Consider the following 19,488-nt stretch of genomic DNA (forward strand, 5'->3'; position numbering starts at 1 on the left):
TTGAAGATTCATTCTGCAGGGATGAATCCCCAAGAAAAGTAGTGTCATCACTGCAGTTTCTTTGCTACCCTTTCTCCCTACTCTGTTATGGGAAGGAGACTGAAGGGCCCGATCAGGTGAAAGGTGTAGCCCTATGCCTCAACTTCACCAGGCTCTCATGGATCCACGGGCATTATTCAGAAAATCTTGAGGCTTTTCTAATAGATGACTTGGAGTGTCTTGTACCTGATTAATCCCATTACTGGAGCTGTAAAGGGGGATTAAAGTCATCCTTGCCCTGTTCTGCCAGTTGTGAACCAAGTTGGGCATAGCAGGGATAGAGCCTGGGAGAAGGACCACAATCCCTTATATGTTGCATTTATATATTTGTGGTCAGGACTATGTGACTAGTGTCTGTGTTTGAACCATAAAAATTAAAAGGAAGTGTTGTCAAGTATTGTCCTTCACTCATACATTTTAGAAGAAAGTACAGAAGATTCCATCACAATTTGTTGTTGGTTTGCAGGGAAGGACTGAAAATATGGGTAAAATCAAAATATGAGCACTTTCCCCTGCCCCAGCTATTCTGCATCTTACTTAGGTTGGGGCCTTTCTTCTCAGACTTTGCACCAGTTAGCTGTTGATTTTGTCATCACCAGAAAGAATTACCTCAATGTATTACTTTTGAAGACCACTTAAACATACATAGAGCAGAATGAGAAAGCCCACTAACTTAAGAGAGATTTTAATGCTGCACTGTTATCACACCCATGCTTTGTAGATTGCACTGGCTACCAATTTATTTCTGGGTATTTGTTTTTCCATGCAGCTGAACAGATGGATTTGATCTATACAGTCTGGCTTGGTTTGGGTCATGGCTGTCATAACTACCACTCTTTTATGTACAATTTCAACTGAAATCAACTAAAACACTCTTGCTCAGAGTAACTAGAGTTGCATGGTGGAAGGGAAAGGTGTTCTCAGTGGATGGCCTTTGACTCTGGATTTAGCTTCTCCCCTAATGTTCTGACAAAGCTCAGTTTACTGACCTTCAGAGAATGATGAAAGGTTCACCTATTCGTTTAGGCTTTGATTGAACTGGTGGCTTTAATGGGTGATTGAGAATCTTTTTCAGGAGTTAAAGAGAGGTTTTTCATTGACTTTTTGGCAAGTCTGATCTTTGCTAGCTAATATTTTATCCTGAATGTACGAGTTCACATTGCTAAAAATAGGTGCAATTTAAAACTCACTGAAAAATAAAGTTCCTCAAAATCTGTCAACAACTATCTTATTAGGAAGCATGTAAAAGCCATGAAAACCAGACTGCGCACTTTGCTAATCATTTACAGAAATATCTTGCTGTACAGGTAGCCAGAAAATCAACAGGATGGAAGTTATCTTAATTTTTATTTCATTATTCTGTATGATAATTGCTATATTTACTCCTTCTTTATCTTACATACTAACATACAGTTGTGTCCTGGGTTAATTACGAAGTGACAGAATAAGTTGATTTGGATATATGCCTCAAATATTGGAATTTATATGGTATGTATAGCTTTACTATTCTTACTGAATCAAAGTAACTGAAGACAACAATGGTGGCAATAGTTGTAACTCTTTTGAATGAAGTTAAGTAATTCCTACATAGTTTATATAAGTTAAGTAATTCCTACATAGTTTGTAGCAACTCTGCAAATAATTCATGTAATTATTGTAAAAAGGAGTCATTCATTAGTATGATGATCACAGATCACATCAAATAGTAATGGAATCAGTTTGGAAATGGGAGAAAAATGATAAACATTTCCTTTTCTCTTCCATCGGTAACTTTCTGTCAGTGAAATAATTCCCCATTTTTATTGGTGTTTCAAGAACAAAACATACTTTGAAGCAATTAGAATGAAAATGTCTTCCCCATTCTCAGTCACAAGGAAATTTGATAGGACCAGCAGGTGGAGGACCTTTCCTTGGTCCCCAGGGGAGGATATATAATTGGCTGTGCAGGGACATTTTCTTCTTCCTGTTGCCACTCTCTGATCCCAAGCCTTTCTGCCACTTATTGACCAATAAGTGGAGAGTGTGGGGGGGAGGGGTGTGGACATCAAGTGAATGGCCTCGCTTTTGTGTGCCATACTTTATTTAACACTCTCCTAGGTATCCAATGGTCAGTCACCTTCCTGCCCCACACTCCCTGCTTTATAACTACAGTGTTGTTATCTACATTTTCAATAATTTTTGGGTCTGCTTGGATTTTTGGGGTATCAGAAAGTAAGTTCTGGTTCTGGGTATTTTAAGCAACATGTCCTTCAGCTTCCTATTTGCACTGGCCTTTTCACAGCACCATTTATGTTAAAATAAGAAAGAATAAAAGTGTGAAAGTGAGGAAGTTAATAGGGCATAAGGTCACTTAATACTGTACCAGGCCCAAAAGAATGCTCGGTATTTTGAGGAGAGTTTACATAAATTTTCCCTTCCCTTCTTATTCCCTTCCCCATCCCCTTCTTTCTGTCCCTGTGATTGTGTTTATATATTAAAATGTACACACTTAGACTGGGGTTGAAATGGAAATAGGAGACAGATTAGTTGAGAGCCCCTGTGTAAGGATAAAAGGGGGTAAAAAGCAGGGGATGTCATGTTAGGGCCCTACTACAGACCATCTAAACAGGAAGAAGAGGTGAATGTACCTTGAAAAAAACCCAATACAATTATCCAGACCACAGGACTTGGTGATGATGGGGGACTTGAACTACTCAGACGACTACTGGGAAAATAACACAGCAGGGCAAAGATTATCCAATAATTTCTCAGAATATATTGACAACAATTTTTTATTTGGAGAAAGCTACTAGGAGGGTGGCTGGTCTAGATTTGATTTGGACAAATAGGGAGAATCTGGTTGGGAATTTGAAAGTGGAAAGCAGCTGGGGTGAAAAAGATTATGAAATGATGGAGTTCATGATTCTTAGTAGAAGGGAGAAGACCAAAATAAAGACAATGGATTTCAAGAAGGCAGACTTTATAAAACTCAGGGAGTTGGTAGATAATATCCCATAGAAAGCAAGTGTAAGAGAAAAAACAATTGAAGAGTGTTGGCAGTTTTTCAAGAAAACATGAAGGGTACAAGAGAAAACTATTCCATTGCATAGGAAAGATATGAAATATGGCAGGAGATCACCTTGGCTTAACCAGGAGCTCCAGAAGATCTAAAAATCAAAAAGGAGTCCTACAAAAAAGACTAAACAAGGTCAAATTACAAAGGATGAATATAAAAAAAATAACACAAGTATATAGGGGCAACATTAGACAGGACAAGGCACAAAACAAGCTCAAAATAGCTAGAGTAGTGGTGGGCAACCTGCGGCTCAGAGCTGCATGTTGCCCGTTGTGGTTTTATGTGTGGCTCATGAGACATTTCGTTTATTGTTGTTTATATGTGCAAGCAGCTATAGCACATTTAAAGCTATAGCAACAGTGGTGGTGGCCAGAGACCCAGCCCTTTAAATTGCCATTGATGCTCCATGTGGTGTGTTCTGGGCAGTGCTGCAGGGCTGGCAGGGAGGAGCAAGCCCCGGCCCTTTCTTCCTGAGGCCCCACTTCTTGTGGGAGCATGGGGCTGCCTCCCTCCCACCTGGCCCAGAAGTCTGGAAAGTCTGTCGGCCCCCTTGCCCAGAAAGATAATGGTGCAAATAACTAAGGAATCAATTTGCAAACATCTGGAAAGATAATAAATACATAACAGTGAGCATGGACTGGTCAAGATCAAATCATGTCAAACCAACCTGATATCTATCTTTGATAGGATAAGGAGCCTTGTGAATGAGGGAGAAGTGGAAGATATCATATATCTAGATTTTAGTAAGGCATTTGATACAGTCATTCATGATTGTCTCACTAACAAAGTAGGGAAAATAACCTAGATGGAGCTATTATAAGGTGGGTGCATAACTGGTTGGATAACCATTCGCAGAGAGTAGTTATCAATGGTTAACATTCATGTTGGAAGGATATAACGATTGGGGTTCTGCAGGTCTCAACTGGAGTAGTGTGTCCAGTGCTGGACACCATAGTTCAGGACCAATATGGACAGACTGGAAAAAGTGCAGAGAAGAGCAACAAGAAATGATTAAAGGATTAGAAAATATGACCTTTGAGAATAGATTGAAAGAATTAGGTTTGTTTGGTCTGGAAAGGAGAAGACTGAAAGGGGGCACGATAACAGCTTTCAAGTACCTATAATTTGTTACAAGAAACAGGGAGAAAAAATAGTCTCCTTAACCTCTGGACAAGAAGTAATGGGCTTAAAACTGCAGCATGGGAGGTTTAGGGTTGTACATTAGGAAAAACTTCCTAATTGTCAGGGAGGTTGTGGAATATCTACTATTGGAGATTTTTAAGAACAAATTGACAAACACCTGTCAGGGGTCCACTAGATTGGGGTGGGAAACCTAAGGCTTGCCTAGATCTGGCCCTGAGGCCTAGGGCTCCCCCTTAACATTGGGGAGCCTGCTCTGGCACACCAGCCCCCTCCCCCAATCCTCCCTTGGGGCTGGAGTGAACAAAAACTGCTAGCCTGGTCCAGACTGATTTTTCCGTGGGTCAGCGGACCCGGACCCAAAAGAATTCCCCACCCTTGCTCTAGATGGTGCACGGTCCTGCCATGAGTGTAGGGGACTGGACTTGACCTCTCAAGGCTACTTCTAGTACTATGATTCTATGGCATCTGGAATTTCAAATAAAGTAACTGATGATTCCCTTTTGTATAAAGGATAGAGTCCTTCCTGTATCAAAGGTAGTTCATTTGAAGTATAAAATGTCTTTCTGCTGCACTGCACATATATTCTCTCTCATCCATGCAGTTTTAGTGCTGCATTTCACTCTGTCCCAGCATACAACTTTAAGTGTGAACATCATCGTTTCCATAAACAGAATGAGCAAGAAGACTGATGCGCTTTCCATATTTACTAACTGGGAGCATGAAGGACTCCCAGGTTCAACATGATAGTATGAGTATGTTTTATATGGGTGAGTGCTATGTGGGCCTCTCTCATCTGACTGACAATTGATTATTTTTTATTTCTTTACTTGACTTAGGCTGTTTTTTAAGGACATCCTTGGATCAGGAGCAGTACATGGCTGTACTGTCTCAAGAGAAGTCCAGAGAAAGTATAAGGACTAAGAGTCACAATTCCAAATCTTCTTCATTCTTCACTCCAAAGAGAATGGAATCTGCTACACCCCATTACAATGGGCAGACTCCTCCTTTCCATCCTTTCTAGCTTCTACTCTGCTGGCCAGTACTTTGGAGGTGTGCACAGAACCAAGACTCTGCCTGTTCCCTGTCCCTCTCTGCCTACCGAAATCTCGTGTAATTTTTAAACCAGTTTCCTCATTTTCTGTATGAAAATATATTTCTGCATTAACTTTCTCCATCCTTTTTCTGCACCACATCCTAGAAAATGGATAGCAGAGCTAAAAGTAAAAAGAAGGGTCCTTGACCGGTATCAGTTCTGATGCAAAAGCAGAGAACAGATGGAAACCAAAGTGGCTCATGAGATTGAGGCTATGTCTAGACTATGGGAAGACTCAAAAGAGGATATGCAAATTCCACGGGAATTTGCATATCTTCTTCCAATCTCACCTTCGAAAGCAGAGCTTTTGAAAGTGAAAGTAGTTTAGACTCAGCTTTTTCAGCGAACCCCCCCTTTGTCAAAAAGCCACATAAACCTCATTTTTTGAGGAAAAGAGGCTTTTCAACAAGGGGGGAGGTTTGCCGAAAAAGCAGCGGAGCTTTCGATAGTGAGATTGGAAGAAGATATGCAAATTCCCATGGAAATTACAGAAATATTTTAAATGCATACATTTCCCTCTAATATTTTAACTCTTTAATAGTTTTCTTCTTTGTTAGTTCAGTTAAAGCTAATCCTTCTAGGAAGCCACACTCAGGGGGAATTAGGAATTAAAGTATAATTTAATAGATCTGCTAAAACAACTATTAAATATAAAAACATCTCCAAAGGAGAAGACTATTTTATGTTTGTTTTTCTATTACACATGTAAAATTGACTATTGTGCCAGATAAATGACTATAAATGTTATTAAGTATGAGTTCTGAGGGAAATTTAGGGGGATTGCTCAAGGTTGGAAATCTAAAGGAAACATATGGCATAAGAAAGGAATGCATAAGAACAGCCATACCGGGTCAGACCAAAGGGCCATCTAGCCCAGAATTCTGCCTTCCAACAATGGTGCCCCAAACGGAGAACAGATCAGGTAATCATCAAGTGCCCATTCTCAGCTTTTGACAAACAGAGGTGAGGGACACAGCAGCTGTGTTTCTGAGTGGCATGCGGGTGGGGCATGGCTAATAGTCATTGATGGACCTATCCTCCATGAATTTATCTAGCTCTTTTTTGAACCCTGTCAAAGTCTTGGCCTTCTCAACATCCTCTGGCAAGGAGGTTCCACAGGTTGACTGTGTGTTGTGTGAAGAAGTACTTCCTTTTGTTTGTTTGAAACCTGCGGCTTATTAATTTCGCTTGGTGACACTTATTTCTTATGTTATAGGTAAGTAAGTAATGTAGTAAGTAAACATTTCACTTCACCAAACTAAGTGACTGGGCAACAAAATGGCAAATGAAATTTAATGTGGATAAATGTAAAGTAATGCACATTGGAAAAAAATAACCCAAATATACATATAATATGATGGGGGCTAATTTAGCTACAACTAATCAGGAAAAAGATCTTGGAACCATTGTGAATTGTTCCCTGAAGACATCCACACAGTGTACAGCTACAGTCAAAAAAGCAAACAGGATGTTAGGAATTATTAAAAAAGGGATAGAGAATAAGACGGAGAATATATGTACAGAATATGCATACAGATGTGGTCTCCTCATCTCAAAAAAGATATACTAGCATTAGAAAAGTTTCAGAGAAGGGCAACTAAAATAATTAGGGTTTGGAACGGGTCCCATATGAGGAGAGATTAAAAAGATTGGGACTTTTCAGCTTGGAAAAGAGAAGACTGAGGGGGGATATGATAGAGGTATATAAAATCATGAGTGGTATGGAGAAAGTGAATAAGGAAAAGTTATTTACTTGTTTATTCCCATAATTTAAGAACTAGAGGCTACCAAATGAAACTAATGGGCAGCAGGTTTAAAACAAATAAAAGCACATACTTCTTCACACAGCACACAGCCAGCCTGTGGAACTACATGCCTGTAGGGGTTGTGAAGACTAGGACTATAACAGGTTTAAAAGAGAACTAGATAAATTCATGGAGGTTAAGTCCATAATGGCTATTAGCCAGCATGAGTAAGGAATGGTGTCCCTAGTCTCTGTTTGTCAGAGGGTGGAGATGGATGGCAGGAGAGAGAGAGATGGCTTGATCATTACCTGTTCAATTCACTCCCACTGGAACACCTGGCATTCTCCACTGTCAGCAGACAGGGTACGGGGCTGGATGGACCTTTGGTCTGACCCAGTATGGCCATTCTTATGTTATGTAATTAAGGCTTAACCAGGAAATGCCATTTGTTGACTGCCAAAACTTCTCACAAAAATGAGATATATTTGAAAAACATTTCACCAAATCTCAGGCAAGGTTCAAATGGAATACTGTCAGTTTGTTTGGTGGGATATCATGCAGCCCTGCCATGTGTTTTGCTCTGGAGTCAGGAACCTCATCTTGGAGGGTCTACTGTACTGGGGAAACTCCACTATGCTGCAATTTCTAGGCTCCATACTGTGAAGCTGGGAAACTGGAAGCCCTGGGAGACATGCCTGGAGGAGGCATTCTCGGGTATTCCAGACTCTCAGTTCTTTGGCAGGAAGCCCTGAAGCCTTGGGAGTCCTGATTCAAATTGAGGCTTGCTGCTAAGTAGGGAGCTTATAAATCTTAGGATAGGCTTCCCTGCCTGGTCTGCAGCTCTGTGACATTCCTTCCATGCAGACTACACTGAGTTCCAGAGACTCTAGGGCTTCAAGACTCACAGTCAACTGGCTCCTTTCATGTTTCTGAAACAATTGTTTTTTAAATTCTGGTTCATAAGAAATTTCAAAATGACACAAATTCTTGTAAACTGGTCACCCTGATTTATATCTGGCCTTACATCTAATCACTTGTCTTCACAACCTTGGATATAATGCCATGGAAGTTACTCTGGTGTATCCCTGCAGTCAGGCACAGCGCTGCATCAGTTTCCTCTCACCTAGAGTAGAAATAACTGATGGCCAGCCTGTCTATACTAAAAAAAACCCTCATTTTCAGATGATATTATTTAATAGAAAAGGATAATGTGAAAATATAAACAAAAGCATCAGTCACCTATACACGCCAATACTCTGTTCCCCTGCGTTAATCAGTCTTGTTTCTTGCTCCTCTAACCTCAGAGCACACTCAAGCTGAGCTCCCTCCCTACAGTGTGCACATCTGCTAGACATTCAGCTGGATACCAGTTTCCCTCTGAAACTACATCAGTCTTTGCTGGACCAGTCCCTGGGAACTCTCCAAAATGTTCCACACACAGATTGGTCTTCTGGGCTGTTCCAGTTCCTTGCCTGGGAACACTTTCTCTCTGGTGCTATTCCTTCTCTCCATGAGCCTCTGCTCTCCAAGAAGATACTGCTTCCTAACTAGGTCCCCCAAATAGGGATGTAAGTGACTAATCAACTAGTCGACTATCCAGTAAGCAAAACCTTACTGGATAGTCGACACACTAGTAGACTAATCGCTTCCTGCCCCCCTTGCTATCGGAAAGAGGCAACAAGGTGGGGGGGAAGCAGTGGCTGGTGGGAGCTAGCATAAAAGCTGATTCGCCGTGTGGCCGCGTGGCACTTCTGCCTTTGAAATGTAGCAACGGCTAGGCAGGCTCCTGCTACATTTCAAAATGGAAGTGCCCTTACTGACTACTCAAATAGTCGATGGAAATTCCATCGACTATTCAATTAGTTGATTAATCTAATTTTAACATCCCTACCCCCAAAGAGAATCCCTCCCCAAGATCTTTCCTGACTCAGCACTCACAAGCCTTTATTATGCTCAAGTGCTCCTTACCTAATTAACTACCATCCAACTACTTAGACAACTTCTTAGAAAATTAACTATCCACAGGAGTATTGGTTCATTCTCCTTACCAGAGGTGTCATAGGTAGGCTGGTGTCTGATCCTCCTCAAGGTTAGCACTCTCTGACATGGAGTTTTAAGAAAATAATTTTAGGGAAAACTATTTCACTAGGAGGGTGGTGAAGCACTGGAATGGGTTACCTAGGAAGGTGATGCAATCTCCATCCCTAGAGGTTTTTAAGTCCTGGCTTAACAAAGCCCTGGCTGGGATGATTTAATTGGGATTGGTCTTGCTGTTAGCAGGGAATTGGACTTGATGACCTTGTGAGGTCTCTTCCAGCCCTATGATTCCAAAATGCCAAATGGCCAGAACACAAAATTCACAAAAAAACTGAGACAGCACGCAATGCTGGGACATATGTAGATTATCACTTATCCTTCATTATTCTTGCCCCATTTTATCTATATGAAGTATACTCTTCCTGTGCTCACCTAACTTCTGAGTCTCCAGGCTTGCTATCTGTACCTTATGGATAATCCCTTATGTCTGGATAGAATCTTGCATAAATCAAGCAGGCTACTTCACGGGTGGGCAATAATTTTTGATGGGGGGAGGCCCACACTTCCATTATATTAATGGAGGAGGTGCGGGGTCTGGGATATAGATTAGGTGCAGAAGAAAGCATGCAGTAAGGGAAGGAACTTGAGTGAAGGAGGTGGTTGTGACCTGAGGCACTGGATTGGGTGCAGGGGGTTGGATTGTGACCTAGGGCAGGGAATTGGGTTCGAGGAGGGGATGTAGGAGATTGAGCTGCAGAGGTTTGGGTTGTGAGCTAGGACAAGAGGGGACTGTGATCAGGGACAGGGTATTGGGATGCCATATTTGGGAGGGAATATGGGTGCAAGAGGGGGGGGCAGAGAATTTGGGTATGTGGAGTATGGGACAGGAGTGAGGGGCAGTGGTTTGGGGGAGGGAGGGACTGGGGTGCTAGCAGCAGGCTCTGGCCAGGAGACTTACTAGCCAGCATCCCAAAACTTTCATGAAGCAGCCTCTTTGCCTGCCCAATACCCACACAGGCTGCAGCCATGTTCTCTGTTAATAACTAAAAGCCCTGGAGGAGAGGGAGCATGGTGCTTCTTGGCTGCCTGTTATTGAAACCAACAGATCCCAAGGGACAATTTCTAGTAAAAAAACTGGCCAATGGGATTGTGCTTGGGGAGGGAGCAGTTCCTAAAGCCTTTCCCTCTCCACTCTGGGCTCACAGATTTTAAAGCGAAACCACTCAGCAGCCGCATTTCTGAGTGGCGTAAAGGTGGGACAACGCAAGTGGAGAGTCTTCCTGGGGCTCCCTCTGCAGTGCCCACCGGCTGGATCTGGTGGCTTTTTGGCTGCGGGCCATAATTTGCCCAGGCTGTTCTACTTGGACACAGCCCACACAGAACTCATTGCAGGATCAGTGTTCTAAAAAGCCGATGATATATAATTTACATGAAGGAGAGCTCTAACTCACTTCTCTTCTGCAATGTCAGCAAAAACTAAAATTATGTGCTAACAAGGTAATGGTGGAATAGAGTTCTTAACATGTGAAATCTCTGGCCTTCCTTTCTAAAGAGCCCACAGTATTTATTTGTAAATAAATTTCTCTTTCATGCATCTGAGCCCTCCTTTTTCTCTTAAACAACTAAATACTGAATCATTAATGTATTAGTGACAGTGGTGGAGATTTTCCATTAATATTTTGCATTGAAAAATATTGGTCCCGCTGACAAAGGGTTAAAGAATGTTTTCCAGTTCTACATTAGTGACATTATTTTCCTGCTAACAAAATTGTTGTATTTAAGTTTTTCTAAAGATGACGAAAAAGGAATCCTGAAATATAAAGATCCTCTCTAACAAATCACAACAAATAGCCAGGAATTTAGCATGAAACCAATTTTTAATTACATGAAACAGACTACTATTTTTTCTTTAAAATAATTTAAGATTGGAACCAGCCTTTTTTTTTATATCAATTCCCCACTATCCCTTATATCTGTTCACTCATGTTAAATGGAGTGATTACTCTCTCACTAAATCAGTTTTCTGTAGTTCTTCAGTGTAAATCAATGGTGCTTGAATTGTGTTGCTCTTAGAAATTGTTTTCAGCACATAAGACTAATAAATATGCATTTTATACCTAAGGAAAATCACTCAAAAAGCAGATTTCTCAAGTAAAAAGCATGTAGTAAAATTTATCAGCCTCAAGAAAACTAGGCAGTGAAATAATATTAAAAATCACAGTTTATTATTAAAGTGAGGCTTAAATGCCATAAAAGGAAACTTCTGAAGTTCAGGCCAAAATGGAATGATTTAAAAAAAAGTTGTGAATTAGGAATAAGTGGCGTCGTATACTGTTTTTATACCTTGTGGCAGAGACTGGACAGGAAGAGCAGACTGGCCAGGTGGGATAGAAATGAGTCCCTGACGCTGAAGATTCAGCAGATGTTGCTGCTGCTGGAGTTGTTGCATCTGGAGGAGCTGCTGCTGGAAGACAAGCTGCTGGGCCGCCAACTGCTGCTGCTAGGGGGGAAAAACAACAAACAACACAGCAGAGAATAAAGTCTGCAATGAAGGCTGCAAGAAGAATCTGTAAACTTGACTCATTTCCCCTTTCATCTCAGTTATTAAATAATAATGTTATTTGTAGAATACTCTGACAAGGGAAGCATTTGAAATTTCCCATTATTTTTATTCCAAACTACTAGGTTGTTGGGGGGGAAAAGCAAAATACAATTAATAATACGCTGCAGAAAAGGGTCAAGGGAAAGTAGGTAACAGCTGTTCAGTTATAAAAAAAAATACCCAGCTCATGGCAGATGATAACAAATATATCTATGCTAAAAGCGTAACAGTTTGTGATTCAACTGTTCCATTCAGTTTTTCCGACTGAATAAGTTTGGTCCGCAGTGGCCCATGAATGTGGTCTCAAGTGATCTATTAGCAAACTGGGATGTTGCCTTCATTTCACTGGCCTGTTAGCTCACTCTCTTCTCTTGTTGGAATATATTAAAACCAGTATCACATTCAAGACAAAGAAGTGTCCTATTATAAGTAAAAGTATAACTTCCAATTTTGTGAGGCATTACAAGACAAACTGCAGTTTTTTAGACTCAGGGGGTATAAGAAGGCAGTCACATGTCAGAGAAAGACAAGCTGCTGTGGAAGACCTTTCCTTTTTAGTTTGGGGAAAAGAGAAACTTCTGATGCACTCACTGGAAAACAGACTGCATAATGGAGCAAGTCATGTGGATTGCCCAGAGCCTCCGGAGAAATAAGGGAGCAATTTCTATTCCGTAGTTGATGGCTGTCTGAAATTCTATTCACAAATCCAAACAGAAACAAAGCCTCAGGAGGTCAGAACTGTTTCCTGTACGTTTGCATAATGGGCAGCTTGAAGACAACGTCTACGATACCTGCTGATCAATTTAACTACTTCAACATGTTTTGTTTGTGTTATGTTTATATTTGATGCCGTTTTCTGACAAGTGCAAGCTAGGCCTGAGAAGCCAGCTTGTCAGGTTGATTTATGAGCACATCAAACTGTAACTTTCTCCTCGCCACTTCAAACCTATGGTAGCAGTTCATTAATCAGGGGCCTGCGACTTTGAAATCTGTGCTCCACTATTTTTTTTTAAACAATGGGCTAAATTTGCATGCTCTCTGAGCTGTGCCACAGAGGAAAGTAAGGTGCCCTCACCAAAACAGATTCTCTGTGAATGCAAGATAATCAGTACTTTGTCCACCACTCCATTTGCTCTTTCCACACTGTGATTCATTAGTGAACAGTAGATGACAGCAGTACTAGGTGGTAATCCTCAAATCCCAAAAAGGGGGGTGGTTGGGAGAGTTCTGCTGTCAATGTTATAAATCTCAGGGAAAAAGATACAAGAAAATATTTTGGATAGAAAGACCTCATTATCAAAAAAGAGCTAAAATTATTCTTGTTCCTTCTCTGCTTCTCCTCCAGCCAAAACTATTAAGCATCGGTGAGTTTCACAGATCTTACCTCTTTTGCTTGCTTTCCTGGATGCTGCTGCTGCTGCTGCTGTTGCTGTTGCTGCTGCTGCTGCTGTTGCTGCTGCTGCTGCTGTTGTTGTTGCTGCTGCTGTTGTTGCTGTTGCTGCTGCTGTTGTTGCTGCTGCAAAAGCTGAAGATGTAACTGCTCTTGCTGTTTCTTGTAAAACTCTTGTAGTTGTTGCTGAATAAACCATTTTGACTTTAATAAATAAAGGCAAAAGTTTCAAGTATTATAAATCTCCTAAACTCATCTACATTGGCATATGGTAGCATAGCCATTAAGATTCACCTCACAAAAAAAAGTGTTTGATTCGAAGAGGCAGATCTATGTACACTTTTTCCCAAGGCGGCTCTGAAAATTTTCAGTGCAAATTCCAAAATATCCTAAACAAAAGGTACAGAAAATCTGTATCCTAAAGGGAATGTGGCAGAGCCAAATTAACTCCCCAGATTATTACACCTAAATTCCTCATATATTTCATATAGCCAATTAGAAGCAGTACTCTACCACTCACAAGAAGTCAGTTAGACCAAACAAAATTGTCTGTTTCGTAGAGAAAAAAGTTAATTAATCTGTCAGCCTGGGCAGCAGGATGCCAGATTTACAATTGAAGGTGAATTGCCTGTAATGATCATGAGACTAGATATCAAAGTGTTTAAACATGAAAGAAATAAGATTAACAGACACATTATTTTCTCTAGAATGATTAAGTACACGCCCAAAATTATAGTTGAAATTATACTCTGTGCTATATTGATGTACTGAGCACTGACGCTGTCTTTATTGTAACAATGAGTTTCCATCGATTCTTGGTTTGTCTGCTAGGTTTTGTGTTAAGGGAAATGCAATCATACCTCCTCTGTCTAATCTTTCTATTGGAACAAATTTTTGGAAGGAAAATAAACAAACAACGGAATTAGTTTCACCTTTAATGAAACAAGCTGCTAAGTTCAAATTTCATAACCGCATTCCACTTATATGACTAAAGGGAGTACTAAAGTGTTATGAATTTTAAAGAAACAATTATCTGCAAGTCTGTTTACACTTCCTTTGGCAAGTCTACAATTCAAAAGTGCTTAAGCACTTGAAAATTTAAATACTGATTTGCTCAGTGTTCATAATGCATCTGCCATTGCTGTTATTTTATACACAGTATTTAATGTTTCAAATTTGCCTGTAGATTGATACGTTTTTGCAGTCACAGAAAGAAATCTGAAGACTAGGAACTTATGTACTCATTTTAACATTTTTTTTAGCAAAAAAATATGAAATACCAGAAAAGCAAACCTATGCAAGCATCGTTAATACCTAAGAAAATTCCTTGGGTTATGGTAACAGTCCGAAGCAGGTAACCCACATTACCTGCTGTAACATAACTGCTTGCTGCTGCTGAAGAAGTGCTTGAAGCTGCTGTGGAGACAACACTTGCTGCTGGAGAATCTGCTGCATTTGCTGAGGGGTGATCACCTGGGGAGTCATCATGGCCACTGACACAGGCACCTGCACAGAGAAAGAAAGATATCATCATCAAAGACATTTAGCTCCTCTGCATCACAGCTGTATGTCTTCTTTTTTATTTTGTACCAAAGATGGACCATAATTTTTATATAATATTTATCACTGTAAAGTTCCAGTCTCAGCAAAAATCTGTTATTTTAAGACCACAGTTCTGTGGAACTCTATTTCCAGAGGCATCAGATTTGATCAGACTCAAGGTTTATGTTTCACATCTCTTATGTATTACTGCAAGAGATTTAAACATTGGCTAGCATAAATGTGTATTTAAAAATAAATGATCACATGGTACGGCTCTCAACACTTCATAATCAATCATCTTATCAAATGTCATAATGTTACCCACAGAAAAACCTACTGAGACTGTTTCAAAAGATAGGACTAAAATAAACATAAAAAATTAAGCATCTGAAAGCAATACAGATACATCTTACACAATACAGACATCTAGACTAGCAAAGCATATGTACAAAAATGCTTTATTTTAAATATAAAAAACCCCTTTCTTGTTAGGTTTGTTCTTTTAGTAAGTGTTGACTTGTACCAGAAAAAGAACAGCACGGATATATCTAATGAAACAAGGGGCATTTAGAACCCTGGCCTCTCAGGACAAACTGTATTTTTCCCCTTATTTCCTGACTTATAACCAAAAGCTTAGAAATCTTCACATAAGCCAACTGAAAGTTTGTTCATTAAACACTTGGAGAATGTTTATCTTCAAGATTCTTTTGTAGTTATTACTTTCTTTTTTGGGTGCTGTGCAGTGAGAGTGAATGAGAGAATGCTTATGCGTGTGTCACAGAGAGAAGCAGGCAGCAAGGGGGTGCATTTGTGTGAGAGAAAAATCTTGTGTAAGAGCCTGAGATATATGCTCAGTTTCTGCTGTATATGCACAGTCTGAAGGTGTTTCTTGAACTAGCCAGTACATAATCAAATAGCTTGTCACTGTGTCAAGTTTGCAACCTTTGAAAAGGCAATCACTTTCTTTTCTAGAAAAAAATCACTTTTACTAGAAATAAAAGCAACCATTAATACAAATATTGTTTTGCCATATGTGCTCTTCTCTCTCTCGCTGACACACATTGCAATACTTTGCAAAGCAGAAAAAGATTGTTATTATTATTAATAAAATTAATCTAAAATGTTTCTTAATTATGAAAATTTTTCTAAAATATCTGTTAAAATGATCCATTATGAGGAAGATAAAGACTATGTACAAACCAGACTAGAAAATGGATCAATATTATGTTGTGAACTTTGAATTTATAAGAAAATATAATAAAATCACCATAGTTCCCCTAATAGTCAACAAAACATAATTTGTTCACATTTACCATCACGTAAACTTTGATCTTAACATGTTGAATGTCACACCTCATAAACTATAGTAATGCAACATACAGAATTTGCACATACATGTATTACTATATGATTGTAAAAATGACCACAATAATAAAAATGTCTAATATTCTTGTGTAGAGACTCTGGTTAAATTAGTCTAATACAAATATTTCAGAAATGCTTACTGTACAATAAAGAAGTATCAGAGACAAACAGAATCTATTTACAATAAGTAACTTAGGGTACGTCTAGACTACATGCCTCTGTCGCCAGAGGCATGTAGATTAGGCTACCAGGCATAGGAAAATGAAGCAGCGATTTAAATAATCGCCGCTTCATTTAAATTTACATGGCTGCCGCACTGAGCCGACAAACAGCTGATCAGCTGTTTGTCAGCTCAGCGCGGTAGTCTGGACGCGCGGGTGTCGACATCAAAGGCATTTGTCGACCACCCAGGTATGCCTCCTGGGATGAGGTATACCTGGGTGGTCGACAAATGCCTTTGATGTCGACACCCGCGCGTCTAGACTACCGCGCTGAGCCGACAAACAGCTGATCAGCTGTTTGTCGGCTCAGCGCGGCAGCCATGTAAATTTGAATGAAGCGGCGATTATTTAAATCGCCGCTTCATTTTCCTATGCCTGGTAGCCTAATCTACATGCCTCTGATGACAGAGGCATGTAGTCTAGATGTACCCTTAGTGATGCTTAGAAGTGTTGTCATGTTTGAAAATGATGGATCTGTTTACAGCATTGTATAAAGTCACAGACACAAGACAAACCAGTTTCACAAAGTTGGTCAGATGGACAAATTCAACCCTGGGTTGATAGGAGTTTTTGCTATTTACACAAGGTCTGAATTTGTCTTCTTTCAAGAGTTTTGCTTCAGTGCTGCCATCTAGGGCTATGCGTTAACAGCAGCGTTGTTTCAGAGAAATGTCAGTTATTCCAAAATAATGTAGTGTGTGTCTACACAGCAAGCCCATTATTTCTAAATAAATTTGAAGTAATGGGCTTCTTACTCCGACTTCTGCAAGCCTCATTTCATGAGGAGTAAGGGAAGTCAGAGGAAGAGTATTCTATTTCAAAATAACTGCTTTGTAGACAGTGCTGAGAGTTGAAATAAGTTATTTCGACTTAAGCTGCACAATTAGCGTACCTCAAGTTCTGTAGCTTATTTTGAGTTTAGCCCTGCTGTGTAGACGTGCCCTAACAATAAATCCCTTAAATTAACCTTTAAACCTTGGGGGAGTTTCTCTATCCATTAATATATTACCTATAAGCTACATCACATGGAATAGCCTTTGCCACACTTGTGTTCCTTCTGTGTTATATTTCTTACTATCCTTTCATACCCTGTACATAGTCACTTGTACCAATATATATTGGCCCAGATTCTGAAGTAGTGTAAATCACACAGTGCTATTAACTTCAATGGAAGTGATTACTGGTCCATAATATGAAGCAGAAGCATTTTGGGAGATAGATGTATTATGAAATATAGAACTGTCAGTTCACAATTCACATTTCCGTTTGCTTGTGAACTATACAGTATATGTCCTGTTATGGTTGTACTTGTTTGTTCAGTCGATAGCTAACTGAACTTTCCTTGTTAATTATTCCTTCAGGACAGCTCTCCCATTCCAATACTCGTCACTGTTTTTCAACTTTATCATTAGAAATGTACAATCTAATTTACCTCTTTTACAATGTACTGAATAAAAATACAGATGCAAAGAAACTGGCAAAAATTGTCTTCAATGAACCACAGGCTTACACTTTTACTGCTTTTGGAGGCATGGAGTACTGCACTATTTGATTTAAAAAATGGTTAGAAAACTAGCATACAATTGTATGTATGTTTATTTATTTTCCGTATCTGTAGTTCTTTAAAATTAAATTGAGGCAAAATTTAGCATTATTCATAGAAACAGTTCTAGATACAACCAAGTCACTGCTCACATACCTCAAACACAAAATGCCATAAGCAATTTAAAAAAGGCAACATGAAACATATCATATCTAGTTTACAGCCATTGTTTGTTACATAGGGTCCCCTCCAGGTTTCTGAGTTATATGTATTAAGAGGAGGTTTCAGTACACCAAATAATTTCCATGTGTTCTGTTCTTTCCAAAATTGTCTCTATTACCACAGAGAACTATCAAACTTTGGACTCTGTGGTTGCAGAAGTTACTGCTGCTCAGATTGGACTCAATAATGAAACCCTTACATGACTGCTTAGACTTAGCCTATTTCAATGGAGTTTGATTTCATATACTTATCTGTTGTCTTGCCGTATACAGCTACTATGATCATGAGAATGATGGGTGGGATACTCTGAGTGTTTCTGCCATTGTCTTCCCATAGTATGCAGATTCTAACTTGCGTGAGGAATTAAAAGCAAGCAGGCATATTTGGCTGCAACATTTTATTTCCTTGCTGATGGTCCGAAGGGTGTCAGCCAAATAGAGGTGTTGCAACCCATAAAATCATAAGATTCCCCTTCTCCTAGTGGTATTTGAGGGAGGGAGCCTACTTTCCCCACTTTCCATGAAACAATGATTGAGGACGATAGTGGCTCCAAATTCCCTTCTCCCAATTTAAGGATGTCTGTTTCTCCCAAATTACAAGTGAGAACGTGTTCACTAAGTACCACAATACCATATCCTGCTCTCAAATTGATTACACAATGGCAACATAGGATACCTGAAAACCCAAGCAATGAAAAGAGGATAAACCCCAGAATGAGGAATTGCATATATGTAGTGATCTCTACAGCTACCCATCATGAAGTTGACTTTTCCCCCTTGGTCAATGGACTGATCTGTCTCCTAAATAGGTGAGTACTCTGCAGTCTGCACATGAACCATACCTAACTTTTGGGTATATTATGCCCCCGAAGACCATGTAATTTGTTGGTTGCATAGAGCTCCATTTTGAGTTTATTGAGCTTTATAAGAACATACAGCTATACTGGGTCAGACCAAAGGTCCAGCTAGCCCAATATACTGTCTTCTGACAGTGGCCATTGCTAGGTGTCCCCAGAGAGAATGAACAGAATAGGTAACCATCAAACAATCCCACCTCACCACCCATTCCCAGCTTCTGACAAACAGAGGCTAGGGACACCATTTCTACCCATCCTGACTAATAGCCATTGATGAACCTAAGCTCCCTGAATTTATCTAGCTCTTTTTTGAACCCTGTTAAAGTCCTAGCCTTCACAACATCCTCTGGCAAGGAGTTCCACAGGTTGACTGTGTGCTGCATGAAGGAATACTTGCTTTTGTTTATTTTAAACCTACTACATATTAATTTTGTTTTTGATCCCTAGTTCTTATATTATAGGTACAAGTAAGTAACTTCCCTTATTCACTTTCTCCACATCCCTTATGATTTTATAGACCTCTATCACATCCCCCCTCAGTTTCCTCTTTTCTAAGCTGTAATGTCCCAGCCTTTTAATCTCTCTTCATATGGCACCTGTTCCAAACCCCTAATCATTTTTGTTGCCCTTTTCTG

The 19,488-nt window shown here is 39.8% G+C and overlaps 1 protein-coding gene across 10 annotated transcripts in view; it reads right to left on the reverse strand.

Moving 5' to 3' along the window:
• The window catches only part of FOXP2 (forkhead box P2), a 671,944-nt gene that overhangs the window by 63,333 nt on the left and 589,123 nt on the right, over positions 1–19,488 (reverse strand). For 7 of the 10 annotated variants that reach the window (XM_006122527.5, XM_006122523.5, XM_014573349.4 and 4 more), the window contains 3 exons: positions 14,473–14,610; positions 13,099–13,308; positions 11,456–11,612 (listed from right to left, as the gene is read on the reverse strand). In XM_006122527.5, the coding sequence (XP_006122589.1) occupies positions 11,456–11,612; positions 13,099–13,308; positions 14,473–14,610 (505 nt within the window). The remainder of the gene's footprint in view (positions 1–11,455; positions 11,613–13,098; positions 13,309–14,472; positions 14,611–19,488) is intronic. The other 3 variants (XM_075929528.2, XM_006122525.5, XM_014573351.4) reach the window with 2 other exon arrangements.

Source organism: Pelodiscus sinensis, chromosome 1, assembly GCF_052426305.1.
Source record: "Pelodiscus sinensis isolate ZL-2025 chromosome 1, ASM5242630v1, whole genome shotgun sequence".
Taxonomy (NCBI): Eukaryota; Metazoa; Chordata; order Testudines; family Trionychidae; genus Pelodiscus; species Pelodiscus sinensis.